This window comes from Camelina sativa, chromosome 20 (genome assembly GCF_000633955.1).
Source record: "Camelina sativa cultivar DH55 chromosome 20, Cs, whole genome shotgun sequence".
NCBI lineage: Eukaryota > Viridiplantae > Streptophyta > Magnoliopsida > Brassicales > Brassicaceae > Camelina > Camelina sativa.
Genome location: NC_025704.1, coordinates 9,245,447 through 9,262,474, shown reverse-complemented (window position 1 = coordinate 9,262,474; position 17,028 = coordinate 9,245,447). Strand labels below are relative to the sequence as shown.

Here is a 17,028-nt window from a genome sequence, read left to right as displayed (position 1 = left end):
ATCCCCCGGATCGAAAAACTCCTCCAAAGTAGGTAAATGCCAATCCTTAGTCTCCGGGTTAATTAAATGATTAACCATTAAACTGGGGAGTCATAACCTCCCTCGACCATTCGCCGGTCTAGGGCAAACATCCGGTATCCATGGATCTCGCCAATACCTCATCTATTTTTTATTTGGAAGTTTAATACTTTGTCTTTTTTGGTTGGAAGAAAAATATCTCATTTAATTGAAACGTGTGATTTAATACTCAAATTAATAAATTTTGTTAGTTTCATGCTTACAATTTTTTGACAAAAATAAAATTCCATTTTTACCCTGACTATGTCAATTCATAATTAATTTTAAATGACATGGTATTAATTTATAGACAATTCTTGGGTTCACCCCCACTTAATTAAGGAAACAAATTATTAATTAAAAAACAAAATATGTGTATCATTCAATTTTAAAGTTATTAATTCTAAACATTATATTATAGTTTTAATTATAATATGTAAATCTAAATTACTTTTTTATAAACCCAAACCGACATATAATTTTGTTTAATTGTGTAATTTAAACCCTAATCATTTTTTTATAAACCCAAATTGAAATACAATTTTGTTTAATTGTAAAATCTAAACTCTAACCACTCTTTTATAAACCCAAACCGACATATAATTTTCTTTAATTTTAAAATCTAAACCCTAACCACTCTTTTATAAACCCAAACCGACATATAAATTTGTTTGATTGTAAAATCTAAACCCTAACCACTCATTTGTAAACCCAAACCGACATATAATTTTGTTTAATTATAAAATCTAAACCCTAACCACTATTTTGTAAACCCAAACTGACATATAATTTTGTTTAATTGTAAAATCTAAACCCTAATCACTCTTTTGTAAACCCAAGAATTTTTTTAATTTATAGGTTTATTTGAATTAAAATTAAATTTATTTAATATTTCTTTTTATTAATTTTAATTCAAATAAAATTATAAATTAATACCATATCATTTAAAATTAATTATTAATTTTAATACCATATAAATTAATACCATATCATTTAAAATTAATTATTAATTGACATAGTAATGGTAAAGACGGAATTTTATTTTTGTCAAAAAAATCGTAAGTATGAAACTAACAAAATTTATTAGTTTGAGTATTAAATCACACGTTTTAATTAAATGAAGTATTTTTCTTCTAACCAAAAAAGACGAAGTATTAAATTTCCAAATAAAAAATAAATGAGGTATTTTTAAGCTTTTTTCCCTTTTATTGAAATATTACATCTTCAAAAAAAAAAAAAATCAGTTTATATGGAGTTAAATGGGTTTATGGGTAAAGACATATTTGAATGGGCAAAACTAAATTGGGTTTAAACTTAAATGGATTTATATAAGTTATATGCGTTAAAAGTTAAATGGGGTGGATTTGACCATATTAACATCATTATACTCTACTATACTCTATAGTTTTTTTTTTTTTTGACAACTACTATACTCTCTATAGGTTGTTTAAGTTATATTGTTGGTTGAATCATGTTTAGTTAAATAATAAATGATGTTTTGATTTTTTTAGTAAATAATAAATGTTTGAAAAAATTTACACAAAAATGAAATTGATGGGTTATGGATACTTTTTTTGATTGATGATGAGTCAGCCATATTCGTCTGCCAAATAAAACAACCGCGTTCCGTTCGGTCTCTCTAAAACCTTTATTTTTTTCTAACTACATTTGCATCTTCCACGAAAAAATTGCATCTTTCCTTTTCCGTGCATATAGCAAATTAAAGTCTTCATCTTTTGATCTTCCAAATCCCTAGTTTTCTTCCTTCTTCTACTCCCACCATGGCATTGCCATCATCATCACTCATGGAGAATCTCATCATCGAAGAGAGAGAAGAATTGATGGTTTCTTCTGATGACAACGGCGGCAAAGCCCGTTGCTTGAGAAAAGCCCATTTCCTTAAACCCTTCTCTACCTCCATTGATGGCTCTGTTACTGTAGCCAAGCTTCCCCGTCACGAAGATCAACGTCGCTCTGATACTTCTCTGCAGCTAGAGACTTCAAGAGATTTCTTCTCTGGGTTTTGGTTCGCAGAGCGTCATTTCGTATCTTGGCTTGGAAAAATGGAAGCTTTGTATAAACCCATTTGGAAAAAAGCTGGGATTTTTGAAGCAATCAAGGCATCTACTTACAATATCACGAAAAGCCCGTCTCTGATCTTCTCCGTTTCCGAGAAATGGTGTTCCGATACCAAATCTTTCATCTTCCCATGGGGTGAAGCTACGATTACGTTAGAGGATGTTACGGTGCTTCTAGGGTTTTCTGTTTTGGGTTCCCCTGCTTTTGCTCCTTTACAAACCTCAGAGATGAGAGCTTCCGCAGCGAAACTTGAGAAATTTAGACTAAAGAAAGCTATCAGAGGTGAGAGAGTGAGCTTAAGATCATGGAAATCGATCTTCTTTGGTAGAGGTGATCAGATGGAGCATGAAGCTTTTCTTGTTCTGTGGCTTTCGTTTTTCGTTTTCCCAGCTAGATCTCGTCGTTGTATCTCCAAACATGTTATACCAATCGCTGTTCGTTTAGCTAGAGGTGAAAGGATTGCTCTTGCCCCTACTGTTCTCGCTGCTCTGTACAAAGATTTGGGTCAACTCAGTGATTTCGTTAGAGGCAAATGTGTTGGCAAAGTTAATCTCAGGTCTCTCTTTAAGTTAGTCCAAGTTTGGGCGTGGGAGAGATTCAGGAACATAAGACCAATGCCTAGAGATATACCCAAAGGTGAACCTAGGATAGCTCAGTGGGACAGTCTTTCACAAGGATCTAAGGAAGTAAAGCAAAGGAGAAGAAGGCAATGATCGATGATGCAACCAAGGAATCAGAGTCTTGGCTACATGAAGATAGAGAAATGAAGAAAAGATGCGTTGGAAAATTTACCAGTGAAGTTAAAATGGAAGATGTTGATGAAAGATTGAGGCAGAGAAAGCTTGCAATAGAAGGGATAGCATTGGAGCTGGAGACTCGTATTATCAAGGTGCAGAAGAGTTTGGCAAAGATTAGAAATTGGAAAACCAGAGGAAACCAGACCATAAATGGAGCTTCTGCTTAGCTAGTTTATGGCATTTGATCCGAAACATCTCAGGAAAATCACTCTCTGGAGTCAACTTTTGTATAGTCGATTATTAGAGGTAAAGTTGGTAAGCTTTCAAAGAAAGACCTGTGTCAGATAGTCTCAGATAACAATATCTTCCACAAGCACATTGCAAACTACACGTCGTTTTCTCAAAGACTTAACATAAATAGCCTACAAAACCTGCAAATAGCGTTTTCTTGGTCCAAAAACAACCTACAGAGCAAATCGTGGAGAAGCAAATGACAATACAACAAACAAACAAATACTATACAAGCAACGAACGATGAACACTCACTCACCCTCTCTCTCTCTCCTTATTACAAAAGAAAAGAAACATCACATAACGCAGAAGATCTGGAGAAGAACCAAGGACTTGAAACTTCACATAAAGCTTATAACTTTACGACAATTTACACCTCGCAGTATTTCCAACGGCTATCCAGCTTCAGGCTTTAGGTCATGGTACTCACTCTTGTCAGTGTCCGTACTGTTCCTTGGAGGATCTGAATCTCTTGTTGTCCCGTTCTGACTCCTTCGTCTTCTCCTATCCTGAGATCCTCATAATTGGTAAAAGCTTTCAGCAGCAAACTCAACAAAGATATTATAGGTTAATAGACATAAGAAGGCAGTTTTCAAAGTTCTGCTACCTCTCTAGGAATTGGGTATTCTTCGGATTCAAGCATACGGGCAACTTGGCTCATCCTCGGTCGTTTCTCAGACATTGGATCAACACATCTTAGAGCAGTCAAGAGTGTTCTTTTTAAAGCACTTGTAGATGGTTTTGTTTCGAGGTTTGGGTCAATCACTTCTTCTGATCGTCTTTGTTGGACCATCATCTTCAGCCATTCCACCAAATGTACCTACAACATGGTTAAAGGATGTCAGCAAACTCTCGTGAGGGAGCAGAGTTTATGTGTTTTGATGGTCTTTATGAACAAAATTTTAAAGAACGTTACCTCAGGTGGTGGGCGAGCATAGTCTACTGGATATCTACCAGTTATAGCTTCCAAGAGTACAACTCCAAAGCTGTAGACATCACTTTTCTCATTCAGAAGACCGGAATTCGCATACTCTGGAGCTACATAGCTGGAAAAAAAGAACCAAAGAAAGTTAGTTATTTCCCAAGAGCAACTTGTAAAAAATGTGTAAAGAGTATACAGAGAGAAGTCACTACTTACCCAAAGGTACCCATAACTCTAGTAGTTATAAAACTTTTATCAGCGCCAAGCAGTTTCGCAAGTCCAAAGTCAGAAATTTTTGAATTGAATTTGTCATCAATCAAAATGTTGCTAGATTTTATGTCCCTGTGCACCACTTTTGGCTCAATCGCCTCGTGAAGGTACGCGAGCCTGCATCACCGCCCATCACCTCAGATGAGAATATAGAAAAACATAACCGAGAAAGTAAAAACATAAAGCCGTCACAAGACTTACGCTTTGGCTGTTCCAATAAGAATTTTCACTCGTGCCTCCCATGTAAGATACTCATGATTTTGATTGTCTCCACGGAGCCATTGCTCCAAGTTTCCATTGTTAACATACTCATACACCAGCATCCTAATTTAAGCGTAACAGCATCTGATATTTAGTTCAGTTCAGAAGAAAATCTACAGATCACTTACAGCAGAACATACATACCTCTGTGTTCCTTCCATGCAATATCCAAGAAGGCGGACCAAGTTTTTGTGGCGAACATGACCTATAGCTTCAACTTCTACCCTGAAGTCTTTGTCAGCTTGCCCTCTAAGAAATACAAAATACCACCATTAGTAAAAGAAGAAGATTCAAGAAATTTCGAATCTTGATTTGTCATTTCTGAAAGACTTACAGATTGTTGAGCAACTTTTTAACAGCAACAGGAGTACCATTAACAAGGTTACCACGGTAAACAACTCCATATCCACCATCACCAATGATATTATCCCTAGAGAACTGATTTGTAGCCATCTGAAGATCTCTAAGAGTGAACCAATGTCCCCATCCTAGGTGAGAAAACTCAGGAAGACCAGACAAAGGAGATGGAGCTGTCAAAGGATTAGCAGAAGATACACTCGAGCCATCTTTCTTCTCTAAGTGATTAAATGAGCCTGACCGGCTACTATTGCCATTTTCTGACTCTGCTACTACTATCCCCTTTTCAGGTTCTTTATCCCCAAACTTCTCACTAATAGAGGGATATCCATTGCCACCATTGCTTGAAGAAACCTCGTCGACTCTAATCTCCTTAATTTCTTCAGGAACACTAGTAGGAAGCTGACGGCTAACAGGGATTTGATTAGAAGAAGATCTAGAGGTTTTTCTTCTGAAAGTAAGCCATAGCGATATAGCTAAAACTACTACGAAAACAGCGGACAGAACAATCACTATTATCTCCCATAGCTCCAAACCACTGTATTTCTGAGATAATGTGTTGTTTAAACCTGAACCCATCTTCTGAGCTCCGCTTTACTCACCTGAAAAAAGATGAATTCAGAACTCAAAACACTTAAAAACTCTAAAATCACTTGTGCTGCTTATACAAAAAAGGAGCCAATCAAAAGAAACATTTCTAGACCTGAATCAAAGTAATTAAACCCAAGAAACACAAAGCTTATACCAAATATCAGATTTGAGCTACTCAAACATAGAAATCTATCCATAGAAAATGCACATAGCCTCTCTCCTTTAAGAAGCCAAAAAAGGAAAGGGAAGAAGCAAAAAGACAAGAAAGAGAACAAAGACTAAGAAAAATCAGATTCAACAAACCAACATTGTACCTAAGTCCCAAGAATTGCCAGCTGCCAGATTATTCAGTTCTCAGACCAAACGCCAGCTAAACACTATATAGCTAGCTGGATAGAAAACTACATGTTGAACCCAAAAAAGGAAAGATAACTCAAACAGCAACTAATCTAGAAAACAACCTCTACCGACAATAGAAACAAATTCAAGAAACAAACAAATCCATCGCATTGTCTGAATCAAAGAACAGCAAAAGAGGGAGTCTTGATGAACTCAAGAACTGAACTTACAAATTATAAATAGGGTTATAAATTGGGTTCTAAAGAACAAACCTGATGGGGCTAAAATTTTTGGGGGGGGGATTTCAGAGAGACATTGAAGGAAAAAGTCAGATCTTAACCAGCATTGACTAGAAAGTTTCCAGCTTTGGATCTTTTTTGTAAAGATCTCTAACCTAAAGACAAGAAAAAAAAAAAAATCAAAGACCAGAAATGAATGTGAGTGGGAAAGATTGAAGCTTTACCCTTAATTGCAGCTGTGTTCCAATAATAATAACCAAACAAAAAAAAACAGTAAGAAAAAAAAAAGAAAAAGGATATAAAATCCAATTATTTATTCTGGCTTTTATTAGCTAAGCAAAAAAGTGACGACCGACGAAGACGAAACAAGGTGAAGACTTTTTGTGGTTTTGGTTGGTTTTTGTGAGGAGAGATTAAAAAGTTTTTAAAAGAGTGAAGAAGAAGTAGAAAGGTTTTAATTTTTTTTGGTTGTAACTGACAGACTGTAAGTAAACTAAAAGGGAAATGTCAAACTAAATCTAATTTACTCGTTGACAAAAATAATAAACCTCATTTACTTTTTTTGGTCTTGATTATAAAATAAATGTCAAAAATTAATACCATTTAAATTGTTTTATTTATGTAGAATAGAATAAAAAACGTCTGATGTTTTGTTTTCTCTCCAAACTTTGTTTCTGATTGGTATTTGGTAAGAATCTCTATTGTTCCAAAAANAAAAAAAAAGAAGAATGGTAGCAATCTCACGGAAGTTTTTGGATAAAATAGAAAGACAAAATAAATCAAATTGATGAAAAATGAAGATACTTATTAATGGACATTTATAAAACAAAAAATATTTGTAAGGAAACATGGACCTAATTTTGAATGCATGTGAAAAAGTACGAGTGTTACTTAACTCTGATTAAGCGGTTTAAGCAGCTGAAACTTAAAGTTTTGATATACTATCAGATCCACCATCCAAAAGTATCACCATCTTTTAGTTTTCACTTTCAGCAAATAACACACGGATATTAATTAAGCAAGTATAAATCAAATTTATAAATAGTCCAGTCTAATTAGGCGGCTCGATTCATGTTGTAAATAGTTTTAAAAGATAATAATAATCTCCATGACGAATTGATGAAAATGACATAATGTATTCTTAAAAGTTAAATGGATGTAATTTCAGATAACGTATGACCAATTACACTAGTTGGTGGCCAAGTTACATTCATCTCTTCAAAAAATAGCCTTTATCTGAAATCACAAGTGTTGAGTCAATAATATATAACACGCTATTTCAGCAGTTAATGCATGAATCGTTTGTCCTCCAATTCTTCATCTCCAGTTTTGTTTATGATTGACTGTTTGAATTTATATTATAAAAAACATATGGTAGTTAAGTATCTATCTATGAGATTGATTGCTTATAGTCATAGAAAGCAAAAAGAAGACATAGTGGAATTTGCCAAAAACACATTTGAAATGGAGATATTTTTCTAAAAATGGGTCTTTAAATACATAGAATCCAACACACACTAGTCACTACAATACTACGATAAAACTTGTAAGCATTGCTGTTCTTTAACAAATTAAAAAAGGAAGGTTACACACTTACACACACAAAACAAAACAAAACAAAAAAAACAGAACTTTAGTACAAAGCACGAAATTTTATTTTCATAAACATAAAAATTTATGAAAAGACGTGTGTGTAATTCTCGTTCAACCGGCAGTTATCTTAAACCAATGTTCGAGATTGATTTCTTTTGGGTCATTCGAGATAACTAAAAAATAAGTATGTGGTTGAAAGAAACGAGTAATTTTCTCGACATTTGGATTAGATAGGGGCTGTATTTGAATTATATGTAAATAGAGGGGTCTTTATAGAAAATGTATAAAGAAAGGGACAAAATCTGAAAAAGGAATAAAGCAACGAAAAATATAAAAATAAAAAGAGGCCAAACTCCTTCCAACCAAAGGCACACCACACCACCATTGATTGAACTTCCCCTCTTAACACGCAAGTAGTACTACTTGTTTTATCTCTCCTCGCCGTGAAGTTTTGCGAAGAAGAGAGAGAGAAACTTCGATCTGATATTAAGTTCGGAGTTTTCTTTCGGAGAAACAATCACCGATTTGGTCTCTCTCTAAATCAAAACGATGTTTTGCGATTGCTTCTACTGGAACAAAGGAATATCCGAGTTGGAATCGGAATCTTACGAGTCAAAGCCTTCCTTCTCACTTCCGTTGCCTCTTCCTCCATGGCCTCAAGGTTCACTACTCTCAACCATATCCTTTCTTGGAATTTGCAGTTCTTGTTTTTTTTTTTTTTTTTTTCTAATCATATTTTTTAATAGTAAATCATACAATTTGTAGTTTTAAACTTACAAAACCAAACTAGTTTATTTTATTGTTGTATTTGTAATTTTGACCAGTCAACCCTATGTTAAGTACTTCTCATTTCAGAAACATTTATAAATTCTTGAATTTGCTTTTGGTTAATCAAACAGTTGATTTTTATCAGTCATACATCAAATTTAAAACCAAACTAATCTTTTTAATGTTTCCATTTATTATCATATGATTATTCAGCAGTTTAGTTCCTTTTAACTTTTTTTCTTTCTTTTTTTCTGAAAGACTAATAAAATTCGTTGGAGAATATTCAACATTGGTTTGCCTGAGCTTATATCTGTTTACTGATTCTTTGTGTTTGACATTTGATGATTCAAGATATTTTTGTTCTATGGTCAAAGTTATTGGACTACTTAGAACATTCAATGGAACTGAAGCTAATACTAATAAGTTGTAGGGATCAATATTATTATTAGCTACTGACTTTTATGCGAAATTAATCTTCTGCACATGTTAATTGCAACGAGGTAGGTTTTTGTTAGCTTCAATAATGTGAGCTATAATGTCTATGACCCTATCCTATTTATTTATTAAGGTTGCACCAACGAAGACGGATTTGGTATTGGTATACTATTAATTCAATCATTGTTTAGACATGTTTTTTTTCTTTATTGGTTAATTTTGTGTTTGATATGTCTTGATCCTTCTATATGTCGTAAGTGCCAACAACTCTTTGGATAAAGTTGAGTAATGGTTGATGACGTTAAAGTTGATAATTCTATTGATTACTCTTATCTTACTCAAAATTATCTTTGATTGGAATCAGAATTGAAAATCTTGATTTGTGTCTAATGTTGGTTTAGTCTTTGTGTTCAGGCAGTGGTTTTGCTACCGGAAGGATAAATCTTGGAGAGATCGAAGTGGTGAAAGTCACCGAGTTCGATAGAGTCTGGAAATGTGACACTTCACGTGGTAAAACAAGATGCGCCTCTTTTTACAAACCTGTTGGGATACCAGATGGTTTCCATTGCCTTGGTCATTACTGCCAGCCAAGCAATGAGCCATTAAGAGGCTTTGTTCTTGCAGCTCGGGCTAACAACCCCCATCATAATGCGGATGATCATCTCCCTCCTTTGAAACAACCCTTGAATTATTCTTTAGTTTGGAGTTCAGATTCAGACTGCTACTTCTGGTTGCCTAATCCTCCAGCTGGTTACAGAGCCGTGGGAGTTATAGTCACTGAAGGACCAGATGAGCCTGAAGTTGATGAAGTGAGATGTGTAAGAGAGGATCTTACCGAGAGTTGTGAAGCCAGTGAGAAGGTTCTTGGCGTGGGATCTTTTAACGTTTGGAACACGAAACCTTGCGAGAGAGGGATTTGGTCTCGTGGAGTGGCGGTTGGATCATTCTTTTGCTGCACTAGTAGTGACCGGTCTTCTGATAATAAAGCAGCCGCCATGAACATTGCGTGTTTGAAAAATCTTGATCCGAGCCTAAACGGGATGCCAAATCTTGACCAGGTCCATGCACTTATTCACCATTATGGACCGTTGGTTTACTTCCATCCCGAGGAGACGTACTTGCCTTCGTCCGTGCCATGGTTCTTTAAAAACGGAGCGTTACTGTATTGTAATGGGATATCGCAAGGCGAAAAGATTAACTCAGATGGCTCGAATCTTCCCGCGGGTGGAGAAAACGATGGGAGCTTCTGGATTGATCTCCCTGAAGACGATGACGTTAGAAGTAATCTAAAGAAGGGAAATATAGAAAGCTCTGAGCTTTACGTCCACGTGAAACCCGCGGTTGGTGGGATCTTCACGGACATTGTGATGTGGATCTTTTGTCCATTTAACGGACCAGCCACGCTCAAAATAGGGCTTCTCACCTTACCTATGAACCGAGTTGGAGAGCATGTTGGTGATTGGGAACATTTCACATTCAGGATAAGCAACTTCAATGGAGAGCTTACACAAATGTTCTTCTCACAGCATAGCGGTGGAGGATGGGTTGATGTATCTGATCTTGAGTTTGTCAAAGGAAGCAACAAACCAGTAGTGTACTCGTCCAAACACGGGCACGCGAGTTTCCCTCACCCGGGAATGTATCTCCAAGGACCGTCGAAGCTCGGGATTGGAGTGAGGAACGATGTTGCGAAAAGCAAGTACGTTGTGGATTCTAGTCAAAGGTATAGAATCGTGGCGGCAGAGTATTTAGGGGAAGGTGTGGTTTCAGAGCCGTGTTGGCTTCAGTTTATGAGAGAATGGGGACCAACTATAGTGTATGATTCTGCAGCTGAGATTAATAAGATCATTGATCTTCTTCCTTTGATTGTGAGGTATTCTTTTGAGAGTCTGTTTCCTATTGAGCTTTACGGCGAGGAAGGTCCTACGGGACCAAAGGAGAAGGATAATTGGGTTGGAGATGAAATGTGTTGAAAACAGAGCTCCTCTGTTTCAGTGTTTTGTGTAATAGTGTGTAGATAATGATGTAAAATTGTAAAAGTATTGTATTGAATGGCTGGAAAAAGTCAGCGGACCAAATGATACTTATTCAATTCAGAATGTAAAATCCAATTTACAATTTGGTTTCTTTATGCACATTACAATGTGTAGGACAGATAGATTCCTAAGTGATAAAAGTTGTCATGTTTTGAATACTGATTAGTGAACATGTGCTTCATCACATGATGTGATTACTGGAACGATGTCGTTACAAATACGTAATAGTTGTGTGGTAGACTTGGTCGTAGGTTACAAAAACTCTCTCGGATTCTAAAACGACGGCGGTGAAAGGAACAAAGGTGGCAAGTTCAGCAAGAGTGCAAGACACAGAGCAACAGAGAATAACGAAGAAATTTCAAAATCTATCTATTTCAATTCAATTCAACGTATACTTTCCTTAAATTAGGAATTTTGACGAGAAAATTGAGATCCGAATCAAGTATGGTGAGACTCAAGGCGAGTCTCTGTGTTCTTCTTCTCCTCGCGCTCGTTTCAATTCAGTTAAAGGGTTCGTTTGGATCTGAAGAAGCTTATGTGACACTTTTGTATGGAGATGAGTTCTTATTGGGAGTTAGGGTATTGGGTAAATCGATTCGTGATACTGGATCCGATAAAGATATGGTCGCTTTGGTTTCTGATGGTGTCTCTGATTACTCTAAGAAACTACTCAAGGTTTGAGGAATTCTCTTTTCTACACTCAAAGTTTGGTTTTTTACTTATAATTGTCTAGTTATTGAAGCTCAAAGATCTGGAATAAAGATGTTTGCTCTCTGCTTTGTGTAAAGATGTTTGCTTTATGTATTTTTGATGCTTCAGGCTGATGGATGGAAGGTAGAGAAGATTAGTTTACTGGCGAATCCAAACCAAGTTCATCCAACAAGGTTCTGGGGTGTTTATACAAAGCTTAAGATCTTTAACATGACTGATTACAAAAAAGGTAAGAGCTTTCTGCTGTTCTTCTTTAGGTTTTTTCGGATTGAGAACTCGAATCTCAAAAAGCTTTGTTTTTTTTTTGTGTGTGCAGTTGTGTATCTTGATGCTGATACTATTGTGGTAAAGAACATTGAGGATCTGTTTAAGTGTTCAAAGTTTTGTGCAAACTTGAAGCATTCTGAGAGGCTAAACTCTGGTGTCATGGTTGTTGAACCATCTGAAGCTCTTTTCAATGATATGATGCGAAAAGTGAAGACTTTGTCCTCTTATACTGGAGGAGACCAAGGGTTCTTGAATTCTTATTATCCAGATTTCCCAAATGCTCGTGTTTTCGATCCTAGTGTATCTACTGAAGTCTTGAAAACCAGACCAGTTCCTGCTATGGAGAGGCTTTCGACATTATATAACGCTGATGTTGGTCTTTATATGCTTGCTAATAAGGTATGTGGTTAGGAAACATAGTTGTAATCAGGCTATTGGTGTCTATTTGGTTCTGTTTTTCATTTTGCTGTAAAAGTCTATGGCTTACTATGAAATCGATGTGATCTTGGAATATGTAATGATTGGTATTGATTGGTTTAAGGTAGAATTGTCTTTTCCTTCAGCTATTTGATTCTTGAGTTTTCTTATTATTTCTGCAGTGGATGGTTGATGACAGTAAACTTCACGTTATTCACTACACTCTAGGCCCTCTTAAGCCTTGGGACTGGTGGACAGCGTGGCTCGTGAAACCTGTTGATGCTTGGCAAGTAGGTCTTCTTCTTCTTCACTATGGGTTTTTTGAGTGAAATTTCTCTTAGTCTGATTTCACCATGAACAATTTCAGAGCATTAGGGTAAAGCTTGAGGAAACTCTTCCCGGAACTGGAGGTGGCAAAAACCAACATGATGAACTCGTCGTCAAGTTCCTTTTCTTATTACCTCTTTGTGCGCTTTTGTTCTTTATTTACCGATCCATTCAGGTTAAGACTTCTTTGGTACCTTCACCTCTGCTACATTCATCATTTTTGGATCGTGATTTGATTTTATGTTTTCTGTTTTTTCTCGCAGGGTCGTGAGGGTTCATTGTGCTGGAGCTCGTTTATCAATCAGATTAGATACCTTTATTACAAAATTAGATCTAATGGAACACTTGGTTATAGCGGTGTTTCTACCATGAGTCCCAGCTATCAAGTGAGTTTCAACATCAAATCGTTGATGTTAACTTTTTAAAAAATTTGATCTCATCTGTACAATGTTATTATTGCTTCTGTCTACAGCCCCACAGTGGCAGCACACAGTCGAAGGTTCCTCAACACTTAGGCGCGATTTCAGTTGTAGTCTCTTTTACTGCTGTTCTGGTATCTCTTGGAATTTCCTTTGCGATTGTGCCAAGGCAAATCATGCCATGGACTGGCTTGGTCTTGGTGTATGAATGGACTTTCACAATCTTCTCTCTATTATTTGGTTGTTTCTTGCTTTTTGTGCATCAACATGGAAAGAAAATAGCAGTACAGTCAGAATCATTGTCCTTGGATGATTCCGCAAAAGGTATGGACATGAGAAAGAAAACAAAAAGTGTGATAATCAGTATTTGCAGAATTCTCTACAAAGTTGAGAATTAAGAATAGGGGAATAATGATTTTCACCTCTTTTATGTCTCAAAAGGTCATCAGCGAGCAGGTGTGTCTTGTGACGTTACGACATTGTATTATGGATTAGGGATGGCTTTTCTGGCTGTTGCTGCAGTTTCTTTGCCTTATATTTTAGGAATCACCGCTTTATTCACGAGGTAAATTTTCTTAATAAGCTTACTAAGAATGGTTCTTGTTATTGATTCAACACATTCTCGTCCTAATATTTTGACATGATTCATTTGTGATGCTCATTACATATTGAATAGGTTGGGTCTAATGGTGGGTGTAGCCATAATTTTAGCTGCCTTCATGACTTATGCTTCAGAGCACCTAGCAATCAGATGGTTCTTGAAAGGTCTAGAAGACCGACGCGACACGACTAGATCAAACCCCTTATGTTTCCTCTGCTGACACAACAACTACAAAAAATGAAAAACACCTGAAGAAATATGTCACCAACCATTGTAACTTGCAGAAACAACAGAGCCTATCTATAATCCTGAGTTTTTGTAGCTCTTTCTTGAAATGGTTACAGCTTTGTAGCTTTGTTCTTTCTTCGTCATCATGTCTCGTTACCTTTTCTCTTCTTTTACTTTGTACAGATTTTATTGTTAATACTGAAGAGTGAAGATCCCATTTGTGGCCTAATCTTCTTCTTTAGCTTAAAAAATCTTATTCAGCAAAGAACCAGAAGAGACGCATTTTAAACCAAACAGCGTGTTAAACCATTTTTAAACCGAACCGTACCGATGGAGAACTAATTTAACCGGGTTTTGACCATCTTCTTCTTCACTCGTCGTCGTCGTCACTTTCTCTCCTCTGAATTCGCAGTTTTGGTCTGTTTCGATTTCTGAAACAACCAACTGAATCGCAAGAGGCCAAGAGCTTTAGCCTAAACGATTCAAAAAATCACAACTTGCATCCACACTGAACCTTATCACTCCTTCCGTGTGGTGCCGTCGATCCATTAAGGTGAGCTTGTTCGTTCAATATGACATAGCATCTCTGATTCTTCATTGTTCACTTGACTACGAATTCGATTGTTTTAGGTTATAAAGTAAGCAGCTTTGTTCTTCTTGCCAAGTATTATCTTAACCTAATTTTACAGTCTTCTTCTACATCTCTTGTTTGATTTTACAGAGGAGATACAATGCGCTTCACAACTTCGATAATCAATGAACATCGCCGGTTCTATTCATCGTCACGATCATGGCTATCTCCCATTTGCTTCTCGGAGAAGATGAAGAAGAAACCAGACTCACCACCCGAGTCCTCAATCACACCACTGGAAACAAACCACAAAACCAAGTTTATCTGTCACAGATCTGCTGTAAGTTTGATGAGACTAGAGAGAGATCCTCAGCGTGTGCTTGATATCTTCAACAAAGCCTCTCAGCAAACAGGTTTTAACCATAACAATGCTACATACAATGTTCTTTTGGATAATCTCGTAAGGCACAAGAAGTTTCTAGCTGTTGATGCGATTCTTCACCAGATGAAGTACGAGACTTGCAGGTTCCAGGAAAGTTTGTTTCTTAACCTGATGAGACATTTCTCCAGTTTTGGTTTGCATGATAAAGTGATGGACATGTTTAACTTGATTCAAGTGATTGCTCGTGTGAAGCCTTCACTCAAGGCCATTAGTACTTGTCTCAATCTACTTATCGATTCAGGGGAGGTTGATTTGGCCAGGAAACTCCTCTTGTATGCTAAACACAATCTTGGACTGCTGCCAAATACTTGCATTTTCAATATTCTAGTGAAGCACCACTGCAAGAATGGGGATGTAGATTCTGCGTTTCGAGTTGTGGAGGAGATGAAAAGATGTGGAGTTTCGTATCCTAATTCGATCACTTACTCAACCCTTATTAACTGTCTGTTTGAACACTCGAGGTCCAAAGAAGCAATGGAGTTGTTCGAGGATATGATCTCGAAAGAAGGGTTTTCGCCAGACCCTGTGACTTTCAATGTTATAATTAACGGATTCTGTCGGTTAGGGGAAGTTGAGAGAGCCAAGTTGATTTTAGATTTCATGAAGAAGAATGGATGCAATCCAAATGTATACAATTACTCAGCTCTGATGAACGGGTACTCTAGAGAGGGAAAGGTTCAGGAAGCTAAACGAATCTTTAACGAGGTGAAGCAAAACGGGTTGAAACTCGACACAGTTGGTTATACCACATTGATGAACTGCCTCTGTAGAAATGGTCAAATCGATGAGGCTTTGAAGTTACTTAGAGAAATGAAAGCATCAAGATGCAGAGCTGATGCATTAACTTATAATGTAATACTCAAGGGCTTGTCCAGAGAAGGACGATCAGAAGAAGCTCTTCAGATGCTGGATCAATGGGGATGTGAAGGAGTTCATCTGAACAGTGGTAGTTATAGGATCATACTGAATGCGTTGTGTTATAATGGCGAACTCGAGAAAGCGGTAAAGTTTCTGAGTGTGATGTCGAAGAGAGGGATTTGGCCTCATCATGCGACTTGGAATGAATTGGTTGTTCGGCTTTGCGAGTCCGGGAATACAGAAATTGGTGTTCGAGTTCTGCTTGGATTTGTGGGAATAGGTCTCAAACCAGAGCTTAGATCTTGGGAAGCTGTGGTTGAATCAATTTGCAAAGAGAGGAAGTTGGTGCATGTCTTTGAACTGCTTGATTCATTAGTTTCTTGATAAACGCCTTTATTGATATTAGTCTGGTTACATAAGTACTCTTACAACCACACATCACTTTACAGAATCAAGAACATAAATTATTAAATTGGAGGTGAAGCTATCAAAAGGGACAAACTTTGATCCTTTCCCCCAATATTGGCATCCATAACTAGAAAAGGCTCGGAAAGCTATGCAAGAGCAGTTTCTCCAGCAGTTTTGATGGCAGTCGCTAAGGCCAGAGCTCAAACTATCAACATAATAGCTATTAAAATAACCTTTTTTGTTACCCATCATGTATCCTCTTCTAGGTTCGAAATACTCCGAACCTTTCCTACAAGCCGTTGGCTTCTCCGTGATGCAGACTGCTGAAATGTTTTTTAAATCCTTCTTGCAGGGTTCACTGCTCTCGGAAATATAGGTGGTGCTTTTGTTGCTGCTGAGCACATTAGTTACAGTGATTTGGCCTAGAGTATCCAAGAACCAGCTGGACAAGACTGAACTATTAGCTTTCTTGATTGAGTAACTGAAGTACTTCATGTACTTATCTGAATCGAACTTGAATTCATAATCAATGTAGCTTCTGGATAGCTCTAAGGTCAAATGAGAGCTACCATTGTTCGTCAAGATTCCACTGGACCAGTAGATTTCACCGTGGCGCCAGACGAGTAACTGGTTAGCTCCTGATGGGTCTAGTCCTAGTCTGAATGCTCCTGGGAGTGGGACTTGGTCACTTATCCAAGAAGTAACTGATACTTCTTTCTTGGTTCTTAGGTTAAAGCCAATCTTCATCCCTGGAAGTAATGTGTTGGTGGGATGGTCAAAGCTTTGCCATAGAACACGACCCGA

At 36.9% G+C, this 17,028-nt stretch overlaps 6 protein-coding genes across 9 annotated transcripts in view; 4 read left to right on the top strand and 2 right to left on the bottom strand.

Annotated features, from left to right (window-relative positions):
- LOC104770178 lies at positions 1,783–3,263 on the top strand. The gene has a single exon (XM_010494558.1). The coding sequence runs from the start codon at positions 1,839–1,841 to the stop codon at positions 2,847–2,849; it is 1,011 nt and encodes a 336-aa protein (XP_010492860.1). The 5' UTR covers positions 1,783–1,838; the 3' UTR covers positions 2,850–3,263.
- On the bottom strand, positions 3,290–6,514 carry LOC104770177 (probable receptor-like protein kinase At5g18500). 4 transcript variants are annotated; one of them, XM_010494554.2, is made up of 9 exons: positions 6,368–6,514; positions 6,177–6,298; positions 4,952–5,576; positions 4,762–4,866; positions 4,558–4,680; positions 4,303–4,473; positions 4,081–4,210; positions 3,772–3,984; positions 3,290–3,673 (listed from the first exon to the last, which is right to left on the bottom strand). In XM_010494554.2, the coding sequence occupies exons 3-9, from the start codon at positions 5,551–5,553 to the stop codon at positions 3,560–3,562; spliced, it is 1,458 nt and encodes a 485-aa protein (XP_010492856.1). In that variant the 5' UTR covers positions 5,554–5,576; positions 6,177–6,298; positions 6,368–6,514; the 3' UTR covers positions 3,290–3,559. The 4 variants fall into 4 exon arrangements, with proteins under 4 accessions (XP_010492856.1, XP_010492859.1, XP_010492858.1 ...); XM_010494557.2 differs by lacking the exons at positions 6,177–6,298; positions 6,368–6,514 and adding an exon at positions 5,880–5,977; XM_010494556.2 differs by lacking the exons at positions 6,177–6,298; positions 6,368–6,514 and adding an exon at positions 5,720–5,825.
- On the top strand, positions 8,075–11,093 carry LOC104770176. Its single transcript, XM_010494551.2, has 2 exons — positions 8,075–8,397; positions 9,354–11,093. The coding sequence occupies exons 1-2, from the start codon at positions 8,286–8,288 to the stop codon at positions 10,910–10,912; spliced, it is 1,671 nt and encodes a 556-aa protein (XP_010492853.1). The 5' UTR covers positions 8,075–8,285; the 3' UTR covers positions 10,913–11,093.
- LOC104770175 (inositol phosphorylceramide glucuronosyltransferase 1) lies at positions 11,194–14,174 on the top strand. The gene is made up of 9 exons (XM_010494550.2): positions 11,194–11,650; positions 11,795–11,915; positions 12,003–12,352; positions 12,553–12,660; positions 12,738–12,872; positions 12,961–13,083; positions 13,170–13,440; positions 13,558–13,681; positions 13,793–14,174. The coding sequence occupies exons 1-9, from the start codon at positions 11,420–11,422 to the stop codon at positions 13,935–13,937; spliced, it is 1,608 nt and encodes a 535-aa protein (XP_010492852.1). The 5' UTR covers positions 11,194–11,419; the 3' UTR covers positions 13,938–14,174.
- Positions 14,262–16,230, top strand: LOC104770174 (pentatricopeptide repeat-containing protein At5g18475). Its single transcript, XM_019242358.1, has 2 exons — positions 14,262–14,498; positions 14,667–16,230. The coding sequence occupies exon 2, from the start codon at positions 14,677–14,679 to the stop codon at positions 16,198–16,200; it is 1,524 nt and encodes a 507-aa protein (XP_019097903.1). The 5' UTR covers positions 14,262–14,498; positions 14,667–14,676; the 3' UTR covers positions 16,201–16,230.
- Positions 16,169–17,028, bottom strand: part of LOC104772351 (G-type lectin S-receptor-like serine/threonine-protein kinase CES101) — a 1,689-nt gene continuing 829 nt past the window's right edge. The window contains exon 2 of the mRNA XM_019242359.1: positions 16,169–16,984. Within this exon, the coding sequence (XP_019097904.1) occupies positions 16,255–16,984 (730 nt within the window). The 3' untranslated portion in view covers positions 16,169–16,254. The remainder of the gene's footprint in view (positions 16,985–17,028) is intronic.

Coding starts and splice junctions, on each gene's coding strand:
- LOC104770178 (XM_010494558.1), top strand. CDS start 1,839: ATGGCATTGCCATCATCATCACTCATGGAGAATCTCATCATCGAAGAG.
- LOC104770177 (XM_010494554.2), bottom strand. CDS start 5,553: ATGGGTTCAGGTTTAAACAACACATTATCTCAGAAATACAGTGGTTTG. Junction 4,211..4,302: donor AGAGTTATGGGTACCTTTGG/GTAAGTAGTGAC, acceptor CTTTTTTTCCAG/CTATGTAGCTCCAGAGTATG. Junction 3,985..4,080: donor ATGCTCGCCCACCACCTGAG/GTAACGTTCTTT, acceptor ACCATGTTGTAG/GTACATTTGGTGGAATGGCT.
- LOC104770176 (XM_010494551.2), top strand. CDS start 8,286: ATGTTTTGCGATTGCTTCTACTGGAACAAAGGAATATCCGAGTTGGAA. Junction 8,398..9,353: donor TCTTCCTCCATGGCCTCAAG/GTTCACTACTCT, acceptor CTTTGTGTTCAG/GCAGTGGTTTTGCTACCGGA.
- LOC104770175 (XM_010494550.2), top strand. CDS start 11,420: ATGGTGAGACTCAAGGCGAGTCTCTGTGTTCTTCTTCTCCTCGCGCTC. Junction 11,916..12,002: donor CATGACTGATTACAAAAAAG/GTAAGAGCTTTC, acceptor TTGTGTGTGCAG/TTGTGTATCTTGATGCTGAT. Junction 12,353..12,552: donor TTTATATGCTTGCTAATAAG/GTATGTGGTTAG, acceptor TTATTTCTGCAG/TGGATGGTTGATGACAGTAA.
- LOC104770174 (XM_019242358.1), top strand. CDS start 14,677: ATGCGCTTCACAACTTCGATAATCAATGAACATCGCCGGTTCTATTCA.